Consider the following 18,103-nt stretch of genomic DNA (forward strand, 5'->3'; position numbering starts at 1 on the left):
CTTCTGTACTCTTTTTAAAGACTTCACATCATTACTGCAATGTGGCATCTCAAAGCTATTATAAAGGATCTGCAACCTTCTGAATCCTTCGGGAGGTATTGGTGCTTCAATATTAAAGCTGAGTTAAAAATGTCCTGAGTAGCCCACTGCCTCATACTGCCATGAGGAAAATCCTATCTGTGAATGTTTTTTTTCAAACTTTATTTATTCGTTCAAAAAACAAATAATATATGACATATGCAGCAATTAAACATGAACATGAACTTTTTTTAGAAAAAAAAGAAAAGAGCCCCCCCTCAGCCAAATATCCTAAGGAGAGCCATAAAAAAAGAAAAAAGAGAGAATATTAAAGAAAAAGTTAAATATACATATTAAAATCTAGTCAATATAAATTGAAATGTAAATATTCCGAGTATAACAGCCACATATTAATAAAAAAATTATAATTATCATGTGAAACATACGTAATTTTTTCTATTATTAAACAATATTTCATCTCATGATGCCATCTATTAATATCAATCATATATGTATCTTTCCACGTACTAGCAATACATTTTTTCGCTACGGATAAAGCTAAAGATACAAAAGCAACCTGAAACTTATCTAATCCCAAGCCTTTCAGAGGTTGCAAACTACCCAATAAAAATATTGTTGGATCTAAAACTATTTTAATCTTATACAGGTATTCTAAATACAATTGAATTTTCTTCCAAAAAGATTGTATATGTACACATAACCAAACAGCATGAAGGAAAGTTCCAACTGTATCACCACATCTCAAACACAAATCTGATTCATTAAAACCATATTTTTTAAATTTTTCAGGTGTCAAATATAATTGATGTAAAAAGTTGTAATTAATCATTGCATAATGTGCATGTATCAATCTAGTTACATTATCATAACAGATATCTAACCAATCATCTTCAGAAAAAATAAAGCCAATATCCGCTTCCCATTTAATTTTAGATCTATCCCAACCCTTTTTATCCATACCATCCTGTAATATTTGATACATATATGAAATATAACCCTTCTCTGGTACCTTCATAAGAAAAGTCTCAAATTTAGTCATTTTAGGTAAAATCATATCTCTACCAAACATACATTTTACCAAAGATCAAATTTGATAATAAAGAAATAAAGAGTTCTTATCAATACCAAAATCTTCCCTCATCTGATTAAAAGATAAAAACTTACCCTCTTTAAAACAATCTCCCACATTTTTCACACCTTTAAATCTCCAATGCAATAAACTTTATGTATTGAAAAAGAAATAAGTTGATTATTCTTCTCTCTTTGGCTTGGCTTCGCGGACGAAGATTTATGGAGGGGGTAAAAAGTCCACGTCAGCTGCAGGCTCGTTTGTGGTTGACAAGTCCGATGCGGGACAGGCAGACACAATTGCAGCGGTTGCAAGGGAAAATTGGTTGGTTGGGGTTGGGTGTTGGGTTTTTCCTCCTTTGCCTTTTGTCAGTGAGGTGGGCTCTGCGGTCTTCTTCAAAGGAGGTTGCTGCCTGCCAAACTGTGAGGCGCCAAGATGCACGGTTTGAGGCGTTATCAGCCCACTGGCGGTGGTCAATGTGGCAGGCACCAAGAGATTTCTTTAGGCAGTCCTTGTACCTTTTCTTTGGTGCACCTCTGTCACGGTGGCCAGTGGAGAGCTCGCCATATAACACGATCTTGGGAAGGCGATGGTCCTCCATTCTGGAGACGTGACCCATCCAGCGTAGCTGGATCTTCAGCAGCGTGGACTCGATGCTGTCGACCTCTGCCATCTCGAGTACTTCGACGTTAGGGGTGTAAACGCTCCAATGGATGTTGAGGATGGAGCGGAGACAACGCTGGTGGAAGTTGATTATTATACAATGGAGGCAAAGCCAATAATTTATCCATAGAGCCTATTATTTTATTTTTCTTTATCCATAACTTCATTAAATGTTTTAGTATTGGCACATTATATTGTTGTAACAAATTTATATTCCACCTAAACAAAAATTGATGTATTTCAAATTCAGAAATACTTGCCATCTCAATTTTAGCCCAACTAGGAGGCCGTACCAAATCCATCAATGAACGAATAAATTTAAGTTGGGCTGCTTCATAATAATTTTGAAAATGTGGTAAACGTAGTCCCCCTAACTCTTATTTCCAAGTTAATTTATTCAAAGCTACTCTCGAAAATTTACCTATCCATAAAAACTCCCTAACCATTTTATTCAAATCTTTTAAAAAAATTTATCACGTAAATACGGAATAGATTAAAACAAATATCGTATACGCGGAAAGATATTCATCTTAATTGTATTTATCCTTCCCATTAAATTAATAGGTAAATTTTTCCATTTAATCAAATCAATTTTAATTTTTTTCATTTACGAAGCATAATTTAATTTATCTAAAGATTGATAATTAACATTCAAAATTATACCCAGATATTTAATTCGATCAGTCCACTTCAAATTCTTATAAACTGAATAATCTCCTTCACTTACCGGTAATATTTCACTTTTTTCCCAATTAACTTTATATCCAGAAAGACATCCATATTATATTAAACATTCCTTCAAATGCAAAAGTGACTGGGCTGGGTTTATTAAATTCACCAATACATCTTCAGCAAATAAATTAATTTTATACTCTTCATCTACAACTTTCATACCTTTTATCTGTGTATTTTGTATTATCAACTGTGCTAAAGGTTCAATCACTAACGCAAACAAAGCTGGTGATAAAGGACAACCTTGACAAGTGATTCGAGTTAACTTAAAAGATTCTGAAATCAAACCATTTGTCAATACTCTAGCTACTGGTTTAATCCATCCAATAAAAGAAATGACCAAGCTTAAATTTCTCCAAAAGTTTAAACAAAAAATTCCATTCAATTCTATCAAATGCTTTTTCTGCATCTAAGGATATCACCATTGGGTGATCTAAAGATTGTCGAAATCTATTAATCAAACTAATCACGCGCAAAATGTTATCTGAAGCATATCTATTCTTTGTAAAACCTGTTTGATCTATATGAATCAACTTTGGTAAAAATTTAGACATTCTATTTTAGCTATTATTTTATAATCTACATTTAACAACAAAATTGGTCTATATGAAGATATTTTCAAAAGATCTCTATCTTTTTTAGGAATTACTCTAATTAAAGCACTAGAACAAGGCTCAGGTAATTCATAATGTTCTCCAACTTGACGTAATGCATCCCCAAACACTGTAGATAAATCATCATAAAAAAATTTATAAAATTCAACCGAAAATCCATCATCACCAGGTGATTTACCGTTCGGCATTTCCAACATAGCCATTTTAATTTCTGAATCAGTAAATGGTTCTTCTAACTCCTGTATATCTCCATCCTCTAATATCAGTAAATTCAACTGTGATTAAAAAAAGATCAATCGATCCAGTTTCTTGTTTTTCTTCAGATGTATAGAACATTTTATAAAATGAATAAAATTCATCATTAATCTCATGAGGTTTATAAGTGAATTCCGTCTAACAGCATTAATAGTCCTCGATATCTGTTCTTTCTTTAATTGCCACGCCAATACCTTATGTGCCTTCTCTCCCCATTCGTAATACCGTTGTTTAGTCCTATTAATCACACATTCAAATTGATAATATTGCAAAGTTTTATATTTCAATTTCAACCTAGATCATTCTATTTTCTAATCTTCTGTAACATCTTTCTGAAATTCCTTTTCTAACTCATCGATCTGTTTCTCTAATTCAAGACTCTGATTTAATCGATTCTTTTTTATTTTAGAAGTATAACTAATTATTTGTCCTCTCAATAGGCTTTCATAGCATCCCATAATACAAACTTACTTTGAACAGAATTAGAATTTTCTTTCAAAAAAAATTAATTAGTTTTTTAAAAATATCAATAAATTCCATATTTTTTAACAACATTGTATTAAATCTCAAACGATAAGCTATTTGAGTTTTCTCAGAAGTTTCATATGTAAAATATAACAGAGAATGATCTGAAGTCACTCTACTTTTATATTCCGCTTACTGTATTTTCCCTTGTAAATATGCCGATACTAAAAAAAAAGTCAATCCTTGAAAACGATTCATGTCTAGATGAATAAAAGGAAAAATCTTTCTCCATCAGATTAAGATGTCTCCAAATATCTACTAAATTAAGATCTTTCATCAACCTTTGGACCTGAATTGCCTTCTTGGATTTTTTAACTTTCTTCGGAGATTTGTCTAATAAAGGTTCCAAAACACAATTAAAATCACCACCAACTAAAATATTATCATTAGCCTGACCCAAACATAAAAATGCATCTGAAATAAATATTTCATCATCTGCATTTGGGGCATAAATATTAAGTAAAGTCCAAAATTCACTAAAAATCTTACAATTCAATCCTGCCTTTTCCTCCATAGTTTGTAATTTAAAAGATAAATTTTTATGTATCAAAATTGCTACACCTTTAGCTCTAGAATTAAATGAAGAAGAATATACATGCCCAACCCAGTCCCTTTTTAATTTCATGCTTTTCTTCACATTCAAATGTGTTTCTTGTAAAAAGGCAATATCAATTTTCGTTTTCTTAATATACGCCAAGACTTGCTTACGCTTAATCATACTATTTAATCCTCGAACATTAAAAGTAGCGAACTTCAACTTTGACATATCTACTATTATTACTAAATACCAATAATATCTTGATATAAAAACTCAAATCAACATATATAGGCCCTCCAATAGAAAAAAAATCACGAATTAAAAACTAAATAAAATAAAAAAATAATTAAAATAAAGAAAAATCCCCCCCAAAAAAACTACCAAAAGGTAATAATCCCCTAAACAAAAATTGGATGTGGGTCACCCACCAATGTCTGATGACTAGTAAAGAACTTAGTGCAAATCTCTCCCTCCCCAGCCAAACAGTCAATAACATCAAAATATCATAATAACGAAAGAAAAAAATAGAATAAGAAAATTCTTCTTTTCATCCAGAAGATTCCAATCTCGAAGATCCCATTTCAGAAGGAGGTAGACTCTTTCCATTCCCGTTTTTCCCATTTCTGCCATTTCTTCCGTTTCCAGAACAACCAGATTTTTCTTTAGGAGATAATGGTGGACTACGTGTTTGTCCTCTTATATCTGGCAATGAATCAGCAAAAATCATTGCTTCACGATCAGTTTCAAAAGAACGAAATTGATAGTCTCCATAAAACACCTTCAAAACTGCAGGGTAACGAAAAGTAGACTTATAACCTTTATGCCACAAAACTTCTTTAACTGGTCAGCTCCCACAGGCAGTCTTTGGGGTTTAGACAATGAAGAGATTGAGCCTGGGGCTGTATCAATTCATCTAGGCCCCAAATCTTCAGCACTTCGAAAATGTAACTTCTTCTGCACTTGAGGTTTTGTCTTTTTACCATTAGTGGCCATAATAATTCCTTAATACTTTAAACTAAAATTTAAAAAGTTTAAACTGAAAACAAAGAATTAAAAAACAGGTACTTAAAAGTCTGGCCAGAGAGGTCGAGATTGTACGTCTCAACTCTACGCCATCTTGCCACGCCCCCCCCCCCCCCCCCTCTATCTGTGAATGTTTTGATGAAACTTAATCGGTGGAACATGTGGGAAACATTAAATTTGGACAATAAAGCTAATGAAGAAGAGTCTTATGTGCTCAGGGTATCCCCATAGTGTTGGCACCATGTAGTTTAAGTCATTTTAGTTGTGTCCATTTTGCATGACATGTTGCAGTGAGGAGATGCAGGGAGCAGTGCAGTATGAAGTGGTACTGTAAAATGAGGTATGGTTAACATGAATAGGGTGAACAGAAGACGGCAGATTGGATCTGTTGTAACAACCTTGAGTGTCAGGAGGTAGGTTATCAACTGCAAGATAACCAGTATCTGTCTTGTTCTTGTAGCCCCGGCATTGAAGAGACTCATTCCATTTAATTTCTGGTCAATGATAGTTCGCAGGAATTATTGAGTCCTGGAGCTATCCAATATGGAAAAAGGCCCTTCAGCCCAACTGATCTCTGATATCAATCTGAGTAATTTGCCTGCATTTGGCCCAGATCTTTCCAGACTTTCATTGTACATGAACCTAGTCCAAATGTCTTTTAAATGTCATAATTGTACCTGGCTGCACTTTTTCCTCAAGCAGCTTTTCCACACCTGCTGTGTGGGAAAGCATAGTCCCTTTTATATCTTTCCCTCCTCAACCATGAACTTGTGTCTTCTCATTTTAGAATCCCTTACCTTGGGGGGGGGGGGGGGAGGGGTGAGAGAGAGAGAGTGACCTTTGACCTTATCAATACATGATTTTATTTGCCTCCATAAGATCATCCTCCAGCCTCTAACATTTCAGATAAAAAGTCTGAGATCCAATCTCTGCTCAAAGCTCACACACTCTGGTCCCAGTAACCTCACTGTGAATTTGTTTTTGCAGTTTAATTTCATCCATGGCCAGAACTGTGCACAATCTTCAAATGTGGCCTTACAACTTTGCAACAGCTGTTAATGATGTCCCAACTCCTGTGCCCTGACCTTGATAAAGGCAATCATGAAAATGCCTTCCTCCTCATTCTGTCTACCTTGCCACTAATAATGTAAATGATGTAACTATACACCTTGATCTCTTTGTTCTACAACATTCTACCATTTTCTGTGTCTGTCCAGCCTTGGTTTGATGGAACAAAAATGCATCATCTTGCATGATATGAATTAAACTTCATCTGTCATCCCTTGGTCCACTAACCCAGTTGATCAAGATCCTATTGTAGTCAGAGATAATCTGCTTCAGTGGACCAATTTTAGTCTCAACAGCAAAGTGGGTAGCCATATCAACTGCATTCTCATCCAAATCATTAATATAGATGATGAACAGTAGACCCAGCACTGAAATCTGAGAATATCACTGGTTAAAGGTCTCATATCTAAAAAATGTGGCATTCAATCGGTCAACTCACCTTGGATCTCATGTGATCTTCCTTTATGGACCAATCTGCAATGTGGAACTTTGTTGAATGCTGAAGCCCTCATCCAGCTTCTTCATCAGCTCTTCAAATTTCCCACAAACAAAGCCATGGTGACCGTCCTGATCCCCTCCTTGCCTTTCCAAATGTAAGTAAACCTCTCTCTCATAATCTTTTCTAGCAACTTACCTATGTCTGATGTGAAGCTCACTGGTCTACAGTTCCCAGGTGACTAACAGTGATAGAAATATCTCTGCCAGGGCTCCTACCATTTCTACCCTGGCTTCCCACCTTGCCAAGGATACTCTTAGTTCAGCCAAAGGGTTTTCTGTGATTTTGTTTTATTTAAAGATCTCCAGCACCTCCTCTTCAAGACATCACTATTTACTTCCCGCGTTCCTGAGCATCCATATCTTTCTCATTGATAAATAAAGAATAGAAATATTAATTTAATTTCTTGCCCATCTTCTGTAGCTTCATACATAGATGTCTACATTGACCTTTGAGAGTCCTTTGTTTCTTTCCAGTCACTCTTTTGAACAATATACTTGCAGAATCTCTGTGTTGTTCATTCCCAACTTCTCAAAGTTTTCTCATGTCCCCCTCTTGCCTTCCTGATTTTATTTTTGTTATACTCATTCATCCCCTATGCTCCTTTCAAAATTCACTTAATCCCAGTTGCTTCTCCCTCAGAAATGCATCTTCTTTCTTGTCCAAGAGCTTCATTAACCAGAGTTCCTTCATCCTGCCTTTACTCTCACTGGAACTTGATCTCTTGCTCTATCACTTTTAAAAGCCTCCCACTTACCAGACATCTCTTCACAGACAAACAGCCTCCTCCAATCAGCATGTGCAAATTCCTGTCTCATACCATCAAAATTTAGGAGTTCAGCTTGTGAGATAGTTCAGTCCCTTTCCCCAATTATGTTGAAGTGCAGATCTGTGGTAATAGGGAACTGATCCAAAGTGGAAATGTTGTCTTTTTGCAAATGTAACTTTTTATATGGAGGCCATTAACATACCTCAATGTCTTCTGGAAACGAAAAGCATGAAATTATACATTTATGACTGGGATAGACAGATAGATACTGAGAAACATTACCTTAAAGCAGGTGTATCTCTGAACAGAGTGCATTGAAAAATCTAGAGGGATTTTGTGAAAGAATTCTTTTCCTGTGAGAAGATAGTTGAAATGTACAACCTGAAAGAGAGGTGGAGGTAAGTATTCTTGTCACATTTGAATTCGTTAGATGAGCACTTTCAGGCATCATGGTTTGGAAGTCTTTGTGCTGAATGCTGAAGAATGGGATGAGTATAGTTACATGCTCAATGGCTGCCACTGACAAGGTGAACTTGAAGTGACAGTTTTTGTGATTCTAATTTGGTTGAACGTTCATTCCCTCCACTACAAGTCTACTGATAACAAGAGTGCACTCGATTTACAAAATGCATTGCCTAGGCTATTCGAAAAGCACCTGTGAAACCTACAACTTATAACAACAGCAAGGTGCTTTGGAACATGGCAATTTGCTGTTTTTTTAAAAAATGGTGGTGCTGCTGTATCGGCAATGTTGCTGCTGGTGTGGACCCTGTGAGAGTGGGAAGTGGAGACAAAACATTCTCCCGTGAGTTCCAACAACCCAGGGCTACTACTGACAGCTTCCAACAGGCTTTAAACAGCCTGTTGAAGAAGCCAATGGTGTTTTATTTAAAATCCTACAACACCGGAGTCTGAGCCAAAGATGGCAGTGGTTGTTTTCGGAAATGACTTTGAAGGGCTTTGGACTCCACGGGAGCAGCGAACTGGCACAGGGCACCAGTCACAAAGAGAACACCCACCACTGAGAAGGAAATAACCTAAAGCATGGTGACCACAGTGGTGGATCAGCGAGGGACTCTGTGGCTGAAGGAAACACACAGGCGGCAAGCTGTTGGCAACTTGGAAATGAAGAATTCACACAGGCTGTTGCCTGTTGGCAACTCTAGGTCGTTGCGTCATCATGTCGGAGGTTTGGATCTGGGCTCGGCTAGCCAATGGTTTGAACTGAACTGGAGTCTTGTGTGGCTTCAGAAGCTGGTGTTGAATCACTCAGTGACTCTGGAGAGATTCTCTTTCTCTGACTGTAAGGGCTTCTGGTCAATGACAATGATGTCTTGTGGCAGACTGAGGGCAATTTTGTGTAATATTACATTTCTATTACATGACAATAAATAATATCTGAAATCATGTTTGAACATAACTTTCATTGTCATTGACTCTCAAACCTGTCACTTGCTCTCCACTGTGAATTGGCAGTCCTTTCAGCAGAAGGAATGAAGCAAATCAAAAAGGCAGCTCAGTACCAATTTCTGGAGGTCATTTTAGGGAATGGAGTTGATGCTCGCCTTGCCAATAACACCTATATCTTCAACATGACGAAAAGAGAGTTATCACAATGACGTATTCAATTGTAAAATCAAAGTTCTGGAAGTGAATAACCATTCAGAAAGAAGCTGTCAGGGAGGAGCAAAGTTGAAGCTGAAATTTATGTCATTGATGACATACACCCTATTTTACTCTATTTTACTCTTTGACTGACTTTTGGATTGTGGTAAACCACTGAAATGTATAATTACCTGGCCAGTTGTACCTGTGGCCCCTCCCTACAGGCTCCTGTATAAAGGTGATTGTTCCACAGTTCCCTGCAACTCAATGCAGGACAACCAAACAGAAGGGATATGCTATGTTCTTAAGTGAATTAAAGGCTTTTAGTTTCTCCACAATCCTGAATGATTGATGGAGCATCAGGGAGCATTTCCAGCATTGTCTGGCATTGTTCTAGATTCCCAGCTTATGCCATCATTTGGTTTTGGAATCAGGCCCCTGACTCGGAAGTGGGAATATTGTCAGCCAACTCAGCCAGACACTGTCCACCCATCCTGTACTTTGTGACCTATCATGCTGCAGACCAAGAATGATGAAAAAAGCTTTAATGAGAAGCTCCAAATGTGATTAGAAGTCAATTTGGAAAAGAACATTGCAGTAATTCTTTAATCAACCAAGTGGTTTTCTGCCATGAAGGATCATTTATTTAGACCAGTCCAATGAGCAGTTTCCCAGTGAGTTTCTGCTGAGCTGGTGCAAGATTGCCACTATTCATGTTACTTCTTGAGATGGCTCTGGATAACTATCTCTCAGAGGAGTATTTTCTGTGGTGTGAGTGAACTTTTGCTCCCTTTAACTATTCACAAGGACAAGGGTGTTATTTGGAATGCTGTCAGTTGAAGTTTGTATCACTAGACTCATTGCATTTGCAAGACAGACTTCTTCTACTAACAAAGAGGATTTAGTCCTTGAATGAAATTTTCATTTGTTTCATCCATTTGACATATGCTGAATAACAGAAGTAAATTAATATGATTTCAGTATCTACCTCTCTCACTGTGGTGTGTGGCAGCAATTAAAGTGAATATGCACATTAAGTGGGCTCATATTAGCCTCAGAAATTATGCTGAGCAATTTTGCACCGACATTGTGCTCTCATTGATAACATGAGCAATCTGTTCATCACATATTCTAGTTAAGTGGCTCATTAACAACTTGAGAAAGGAACAAGGATCATTCTTGCAGGTAAGGCATGATTATGTTTCATTTTCATTCTCAACATGTTCAGGAGCTGCACATTTGAAATTGGCACATTTGTGTTTGTCAGGATGTCAGAAATAAAAACATAATAATTTCACTGGCAGCAGTTTCTGACACTAAATTACATAGTTAAAATTAAAAATTAGAGATACAGCACGGTAACAGGCCATTTTGGCCCACGAGCCCGTGCCACCCAATTAACCAACAAGTATGTTTTTGAATAGTGGGAGGAAACCAGAGCCCCCTGGGGAAAATGCACGCAGACACTTGGGGGTAGGTACAAACTCCTTACAGTGCGGGATTTCAACCCAAGTCCCGATCGTTGGCACTGGAAATGCGTTGCACTAACTGCCATGCCACCCATAACTTTCAAAATGAAAATGTAAATTACACAAATGAGACAAGGAATTTGAGATCAATCCATTTTTTGATTATCTAAAATTTACATTGAAAATCATCAAAATGATTTGCCACATCTCCCTCAATTACCTCATTGCTAGAATATACAGTTCATGGGCCACCAGATGTCTTGTCCCATTCCTCTCTTGGATGGGATGCTCAGGAATGGGTTAAAGAGAATCTTCACCAAGCTCCATTGTTTCTCGGTGAATGTACTTGTATTCCTTTTGATACTATTGGTTCTATGAATCAGGTACTCGACAATTAATATTGACTGGAATGAGGTTTACACAGCCATTCGATGTATGAACATTATACTGAAAAATGTTTATTTGATTATATTTGTTCCAACATATGCACTGATTATGATTTGTCCTTTGCTCTGAAAAATATTTAACCCAACAAAATATTATTATTACTTTACCATTATTACCCAATAAATGGTAAAGTAAATGTGTTGATGTATTACACTTAACAGCCACTAAATATAAGTGCCACTGAAAGAATTTGAAAGTGTAATGATCAGTTCTGCTCACCTCATTATAGGAAGGATATGGAAACTCTGGAGAGGGTGCAGAGGAAATATCCCAGGATGCTGCCAGGATTGGGAAACGAGACTTATGAGGCAAGGTTAGCTGAGCCAGGACTTTGCACTTTGGAGCATAGAAGGATGAGAAGAGACTTGAAAGAGGTTAACAAAGATAATGAGAGGCTTAGATAGTGTGGACAGCCAGTACCTGTTTCCCAGGGCAGGATCGGCAAACACCAGAAGACATAAGTCCAAAGTTAAGGGAGGGAAAGTTAGGGGAGACATCAGGAGTAAGTTTTTGTTTTGCGCAGAGAGTTGTGGGGCCTGGAATGCCTTGCTGGGTATGGTGGTGGAAGCTGAAACATTGGGGGGATTTAAGAGACTCTTAGACAGACACATGGATGAAAGAAAAATAAAGGGTTACGGGGTAGGGTGGGGGTTAGTACTTTTTTTTAGGACGGAGCGTATGGGCCAGCACAACATCAATGGTTTAAGGGCCTGTATTGTGCTGTAGTGTTGTATGCTGTAATGTTGGCACATGTAGCAGCCTTGTACATAATGGAACCTTTGAGACAGGAGTGAGATTGACCAAAGAATGACTGTTTCATCTGTTCTTCATCGATGTTCATGTTCCTTGTGGAAAATTATTAAGTCTCTGTTAGATATGATATCAGTAATGTGAATATTACTGCTTTAACTTCCCCTCAATTTATAAAATACAAATTGTATCTGGTGATTGCATGGAGTTCACTTTTCGTCTTATAAATTTCTTAAATAGTTAAACATTACCCCATAAGATCTGAACAAAATTGATGAAATGATGGCAAAACCAGTGATATCCTGGTCCATACATATTTTCAGAAAGGCCTTTGGTTGGGATACCACACAGAAGTGCAAAATTCTCCCATTGGAAATAAAATATTTTTTAAATTGAATTTTAAAAAAATTTAGATGTCCGTACGTACATGCCATTTTGACCCACGAGCCCATGCTGGCCAATTACACCCAATTGACCTACAACTCCCGAATGTACAAACTCCTTTCAGACAGCACGGTCACTGTCACAGCGCTAACCACTACACCAATGGTGCGTCCCAATTCCTCTTGAAAATATGGTCACTTTGCACCAGATGAGCAAATTATTTCCTCTGAAATTGATGGTGATGGAGGACTCTTTAATCCTGTCTTTTGGGGCTTGTTGGTAGAAAACATGAAAGCAAAGAAAGAAGCATTTGTTGCAAGTAATGATGTTGTAAAGGCATCTTGTGGTATTGCTTTGAAACTCTTCAATCATTTTATTTGGGTTCTTCATCTGTCTCTACCTGCTAACCCCTTTCCACAATGTTTGTCTGGTTTTCCCAATTTCCATCTTTTAGGTCACAGTCTGTGTCAAACAAGATCACGTGCGCACACCTTCACCTTCTAAACGCTACAAAAGCTATGCCTACATGCACGCCGCTTATGTTGTGTCTCCTGACCAAAAAATGGACCTCCCTCCAAAGGTCTGTTACTGCTGCATGATCTTATGAAATTGCTTGTTCCTTTGTCCTGATTTCACGCAGCCATTTTTTTTTTGTTGCTTAGATTATTTTTGCTCGATAAAAGCTGGATTTAAGCCACACTCTGCATGTGTTGACTGTTGAGGCATGAACTAACTCAGGAATGAATGATTTAATGTTGATGATTTGAGGACTGTTCTGATTTTTTTTAAAATTGTGATATATGGGGTTAAAATTTCAGTGCCTTACGTGCCACAAATTTGGTAGAGTACTGAGCATCAGAGGTATGTTCATTTTAAAGACTGTACACTGTAAATATATGAACAGTAATTTTGAGCAAGGGTGATTAGCAGGATTGTTTAAAATCAGTTAACCATAACATCAGCATTGACAATTTAATCAAGAATGTAACAATTTACGCACATTTTTATTCTCAGAAGACAACATACACTGGAAGCTATTTCAGTGATCCATCTTGCAATGCTGAACCATTAAGCAGACTTGTAAATATACACCTGTTTTTGTATCTTCAAAGTCTAAAAACCTTTGTTCAGAACTTGATTCCACACAAATTGTGATTTCAATTTTATGGTTCAAATTAGAGACGAGAGATAATTAAGGGTATGCGGTTGAACACAAGGACCATGATCACTTTTTGGGCTTGGTTTAAGTTCATCTTTGGCTCTCAAGATAAAAATTTCAATATCTGACTGCAAAGGCACACACACAGAAATAGAGGTAAACCAGGAATCTTCCGACGCTGGAGAAACTCAGCAGGTCATGCAGCATCCTTGGAAAGTAAAAGACAGTCAACATTTAGAGCTTGAGTCCTCCTCAGGAGTGCTGAAAATCAGGCTGAATACAAAATAAGGGGAAGGAAAGAGGGATGTGAAATGGGAGGACAGAGTAACAGGTAATTGGTGCATACAGTAAAGAGAAACAAGCTGGCAGTGCTTTATTTGCTGAGAATCTCCAGCATTTTCTGTTTCCATTTTCAGAATTCTTACGGTTGATGAACAGTGTTCCAAACCAGTGTTCATATTTTATTTTAAGCAGTATTCAAAAGGTTCTGTGCCTCAACCTGGAACATGCAGTACCTAAATTGACTTCTGTCTTTCGTTTTAATTTTTCTGGTGTTTAACTTTGCAGTGAATTTTTGAACAATTATATCTGTGGCAAATATGGAGAGAATTCTACAATTGAGATGTTTGGAAAATACTTAGTACCATGTAATATTCCTTCTGAAATGTAGGAACTCTAAAGATATTAAGCAGGATTAAGAAAATTTTCAGAAAACTATGTTCATTTTTACTGATGCTACCATTTGTATAAAATGTTTTTGTAGCAAATTTCTATAAGCAAGATTAAAGTTTAATTTTATTCATCGTGTGTTGAAAATATTGCATTAGACAGGATTTTTAAAAATTTAGACACGGTAACAGGCCATTTCAGCCCACGAGTCCATGCCGCCCAGTACACTTTGAAACCAGAGCCCCCAAAGAATACCCACACAGAATCGGGGAGAACGTATAAACTCTTTGCAGACAATGTAGGACTCAAACTCAGGTCCGGACCTGACTGCTGGCGCTGCAAAGGCATTGCACTAACAACTACACCAAATGGGCCACACAATTTTGAAGTTTCATAAGGATTAAACTGGCCAAGCATTGACAACATTGCAACTCGTTTTTTTTTTAAACAGACAGGATAGGTAGTTTACAATTCAGATTTAGGTACTTAGATTAGAAATTAATTGCTCTAGTTGTAAACTCAAAAAACTGACTTTTTGGTTACATACATAGAGGCCTTTCGCCCCTAGAAGTTGTGCTGACCAAGTATTCCAACCAAAAAAAAAACAAAACCATCTCTACCTCATATCGCTCGATTTCTCTTTCCTCCTTGTGCCTGTTTCTTAAATGCCCCTCATATTTCAGCCTCCACCATCAACCCTGGCAATGCATTCCAGGCACCCACAACTCTCTGTGCATCCCTGATATTTTCCCTAAACTTTGCTTCCTTCACTTTGGAGAGATGTCCTCTGTGACTATGTTTTTTTGATTTGTTTCTTGGGACTTCATCATTGTTATTAGTTCAAAGAATGTTCATCTTATTCTCATTGTTACTTTAGACCAGATCCTATCTGTCCAGGTTGTGCCTCAGAGTAGTTGCAGTCTGATATTCAAATTTTATATCCTTGTTCTCTCGCAAAGGACAAGACTACACCTACCCAATGCAGGCAGTCTGAATTAACGTGCCCTCTCTTGAATTTCAGTGAATAATATTTGAACTGTATCTAAAAGGGTAATGTTGCTTTATGCTGATATTTTATTTGGGATGATGTTGGGGGACTATGTGCCAGAGGAATTACTGTATATTCTCCTTGAATCACTTTGACCAATTGTCAGGATGGATATTTCACGTGTACGGTGTAAGGTAAAACATCATGAGTTGGGAATGTGTAAGGAGTTACCCTGTACAGGGCTGTAACAAGAAGGGGAGGTGTCCTTGTACTCCTGTTAGGTAAAACATCATGAGATGGGAATGTACAGGGCTGTAACAAGATGTGAATGCATCCTTGTACTTACAAGATAAGAGAGACATTGATGGATTGAGAGGCAGGAAGCTAGCAGGGAAAGGATAGCAACAGTTTTAGTCATTGGACAAGTAATGATATGATGATGTTCTAAGCACATATCCAAGGGTATAAAAAATCACCATTTTGCTGATAACGGCAGAATGCATTCTCCGACTAACATGTTTAGTCGCAAGTGTTACAATCCGGTAATAAAGAACAAAGAACCCTGATTTCGACTCAGCCTGGTGTTTGTCTCACTCATTCATGAACAAAGCAGACCTAACAACGGAGAACGCCTCCATGGCTAATCTGCCTCAATGTCACATGGACCAAATCTAAAGTAAATCTCAATTAAAGTAACTCTCAATTTTCATGGTAATTTAATGACATGGAAAAATAATGAAAAAAACTTTTTAATTGAATCATTTTTGAAAAATGGTTTGTCTTCTGAAATTCATCTTTTGAAACAGGAAGACACTATTTATAATGATAGGATTGTTACCGATCATTATTAGAATATGTCAGTCATTGACAGGTTTGAAGGCTAAAAATGTCATTCTATAAGAATATAGTTCTCATAACAAAAGTGTGATTTATTTAACATGGAATGATTAAAGATTCAAGAGCTCAGAAATTGCTTGAGATTGACATTGCAGTAAATGGCATGAATTGGATTTTTTATTTTGCTTCTCAGATTGCATGGTGCCGATTTTTAATGAAAAAATTATACCAGTTCCACATGGATTTTCCAACAGACTTTACAAAAGTGCAAGCATGTTGGGAACCCTTGTTCTTCTGTATGCATCAAAGTCTCAGAATCAGTGTGAAACACAGAAACTGGCCCTTCAGCCCAATGAGTTTGCACCATCCATCTAGCATTTACACTTTTTACATTACTTTGACACCCAATTTGTTCTCCCTGCATTCCCATCTACTCCCCAGACATCACAGGCACAAGACTTCACTCCAGTGAGGACATCTCCATGAAGCAGTGTCTTAAAAAAGACCCCCACACCCAGGCCACGCCCTCTTCACTCTGCTACCATTGGGGGAAAAAGTACAGGAGCCTAAAGAGGAGCAGTGGCATAAGGACAACTTCTTTCCTGCTTCTTCCTGAATAATCAATAAACCCAAGACACTGCCTTACTTTTCGTGCACTATTTTTTATAGTAATGTTGTATGATGGTTATAGTATGTATGTTTGCATTTTGATGCTGCCGCAAAACACCAAAGATTCTGATTCTATTGCGCTAAGTGCTGCACTAAGCGTGCCACTTCTGAAAAGCGATGGGATTGTTTCTCTCAATGCTTTAGAGGCCATTGCTGCCAGAGTTCTCTGTTTGACCATATTCAGCTTCTTTCTTCCATCGGACAAGCAAAAGATCAGAATGTTTGCTGATGGTGACAGCACGCAGGATGACCTCAACTGCATCCAGGCTGACAAGTCCACGTACCTTCCATGCAACAAAATTTTTTGCTGGGCGATGTCCATTTTCAACAAGACCAAGATGAGCCACATATTCTTAAAATTAAATTGCATATTTTTCCTCAAGCTTCCCACCATCAATATGCTGGCCGCGCCTTCATTAGGACCAACTGCATAAAAACCAGAAAGAGGGGGTGAGAGGGTGGGTATTCTGTGCTCAGTAACTAACTGCCTGACATCCATCCCAGAGTCATTCCACCATTTGCAAGGTATATATTGAAAAGTATGATGTCATGTCTCCCCTTGTTTCGAGAAGTGTGTCTCTGACAATATTGGACATGATTCAAGACAAAACAGCTCATTTGGTTGCTCCCTGATCACCCACCATAAAAATTTAGTGGAGATTTCTCTAACAGTTTCTCCTGAATCAGTGTCCTTCCATGACCAGGAGTAACAAGGACAGCGGACTTGTGGGAACATCACCCAATGTATTGCCGTCCAGGTTGCACACAATTCTGACTCGATAATGTTTCATTGCTGTATCCAAGTACTCAAATTACTTCCCCAACAAAACTGTGGGATTGTTTTTAACCAGAAGAACTGGATTGGTTCCTGCTGGTATTTTGTCACGACCTTCTCAAGGATGATTGGTGTTAGTCTTGCCAGAGATGTTTCCTATTCTGGAAAATTACTGAACACTGATCTTTAGGGTATGCTCAATTTGGGGCACAGTTAAATGTGAGGTGAATTTTGTGCCATTTTAATGAATCAATAAGAAGAAGAGTTGCAGATTAAAACCAAGCTGCACATTCTAACGCCAAGTTGACAAGAAAATCTGTTAGGAAGCATCCAATAAACTGAGCCAAATGTGAGTGAACTTTCTTACATTGGTAGTATATTTCTCCTTGAAATAAATTTTATAGTATTAATCAACTTTGCTGTCTTATTTTTTTGGCAGAGAGATCCAAATGAATTCCAGTGGCATACCTTTGTAGTGCGCATCGAAAGAACCAAAGACTTGTTGATCCAAACCAAGGCTTTTATTAACTAAAAGACTGGAGCATATCACAAGTAGGTCG

At 37.5% G+C, this 18,103-nt stretch overlaps 1 protein-coding gene across 24 annotated transcripts in view; it reads left to right on the forward strand.

Annotated features, from left to right (window-relative positions):
* The window catches only part of dmd (dystrophin), a 1,604,005-nt gene that overhangs the window by 473,816 nt on the left and 1,112,086 nt on the right, over positions 1-18,103 (forward strand). For 20 of the 24 annotated variants that reach the window (XR_011341867.1, XM_069890130.1, XM_069890120.1 and 17 more), the window contains one exon: positions 12,901-13,026. The exons of the other annotated variants lie outside the window; for them this stretch is intronic. Coding sequence is in view for 19 of the 20 variants with exons in the window: in XM_069890130.1 (XP_069746231.1) it covers positions 12,901-13,026 (126 nt within the window). In the remaining variant the exon portion in view is untranslated. The remainder of the gene's footprint in view (positions 1-12,900; positions 13,027-18,103) is intronic. 24 annotated transcript variants of the gene reach the window in all.

The sequence above is a fragment of the Narcine bancroftii genome, chromosome 7, assembly GCF_036971445.1.
Source record: "Narcine bancroftii isolate sNarBan1 chromosome 7, sNarBan1.hap1, whole genome shotgun sequence".
Lineage (NCBI taxonomy): Eukaryota > Metazoa > Chordata > Chondrichthyes > Torpediniformes > Narcinidae > Narcine > Narcine bancroftii.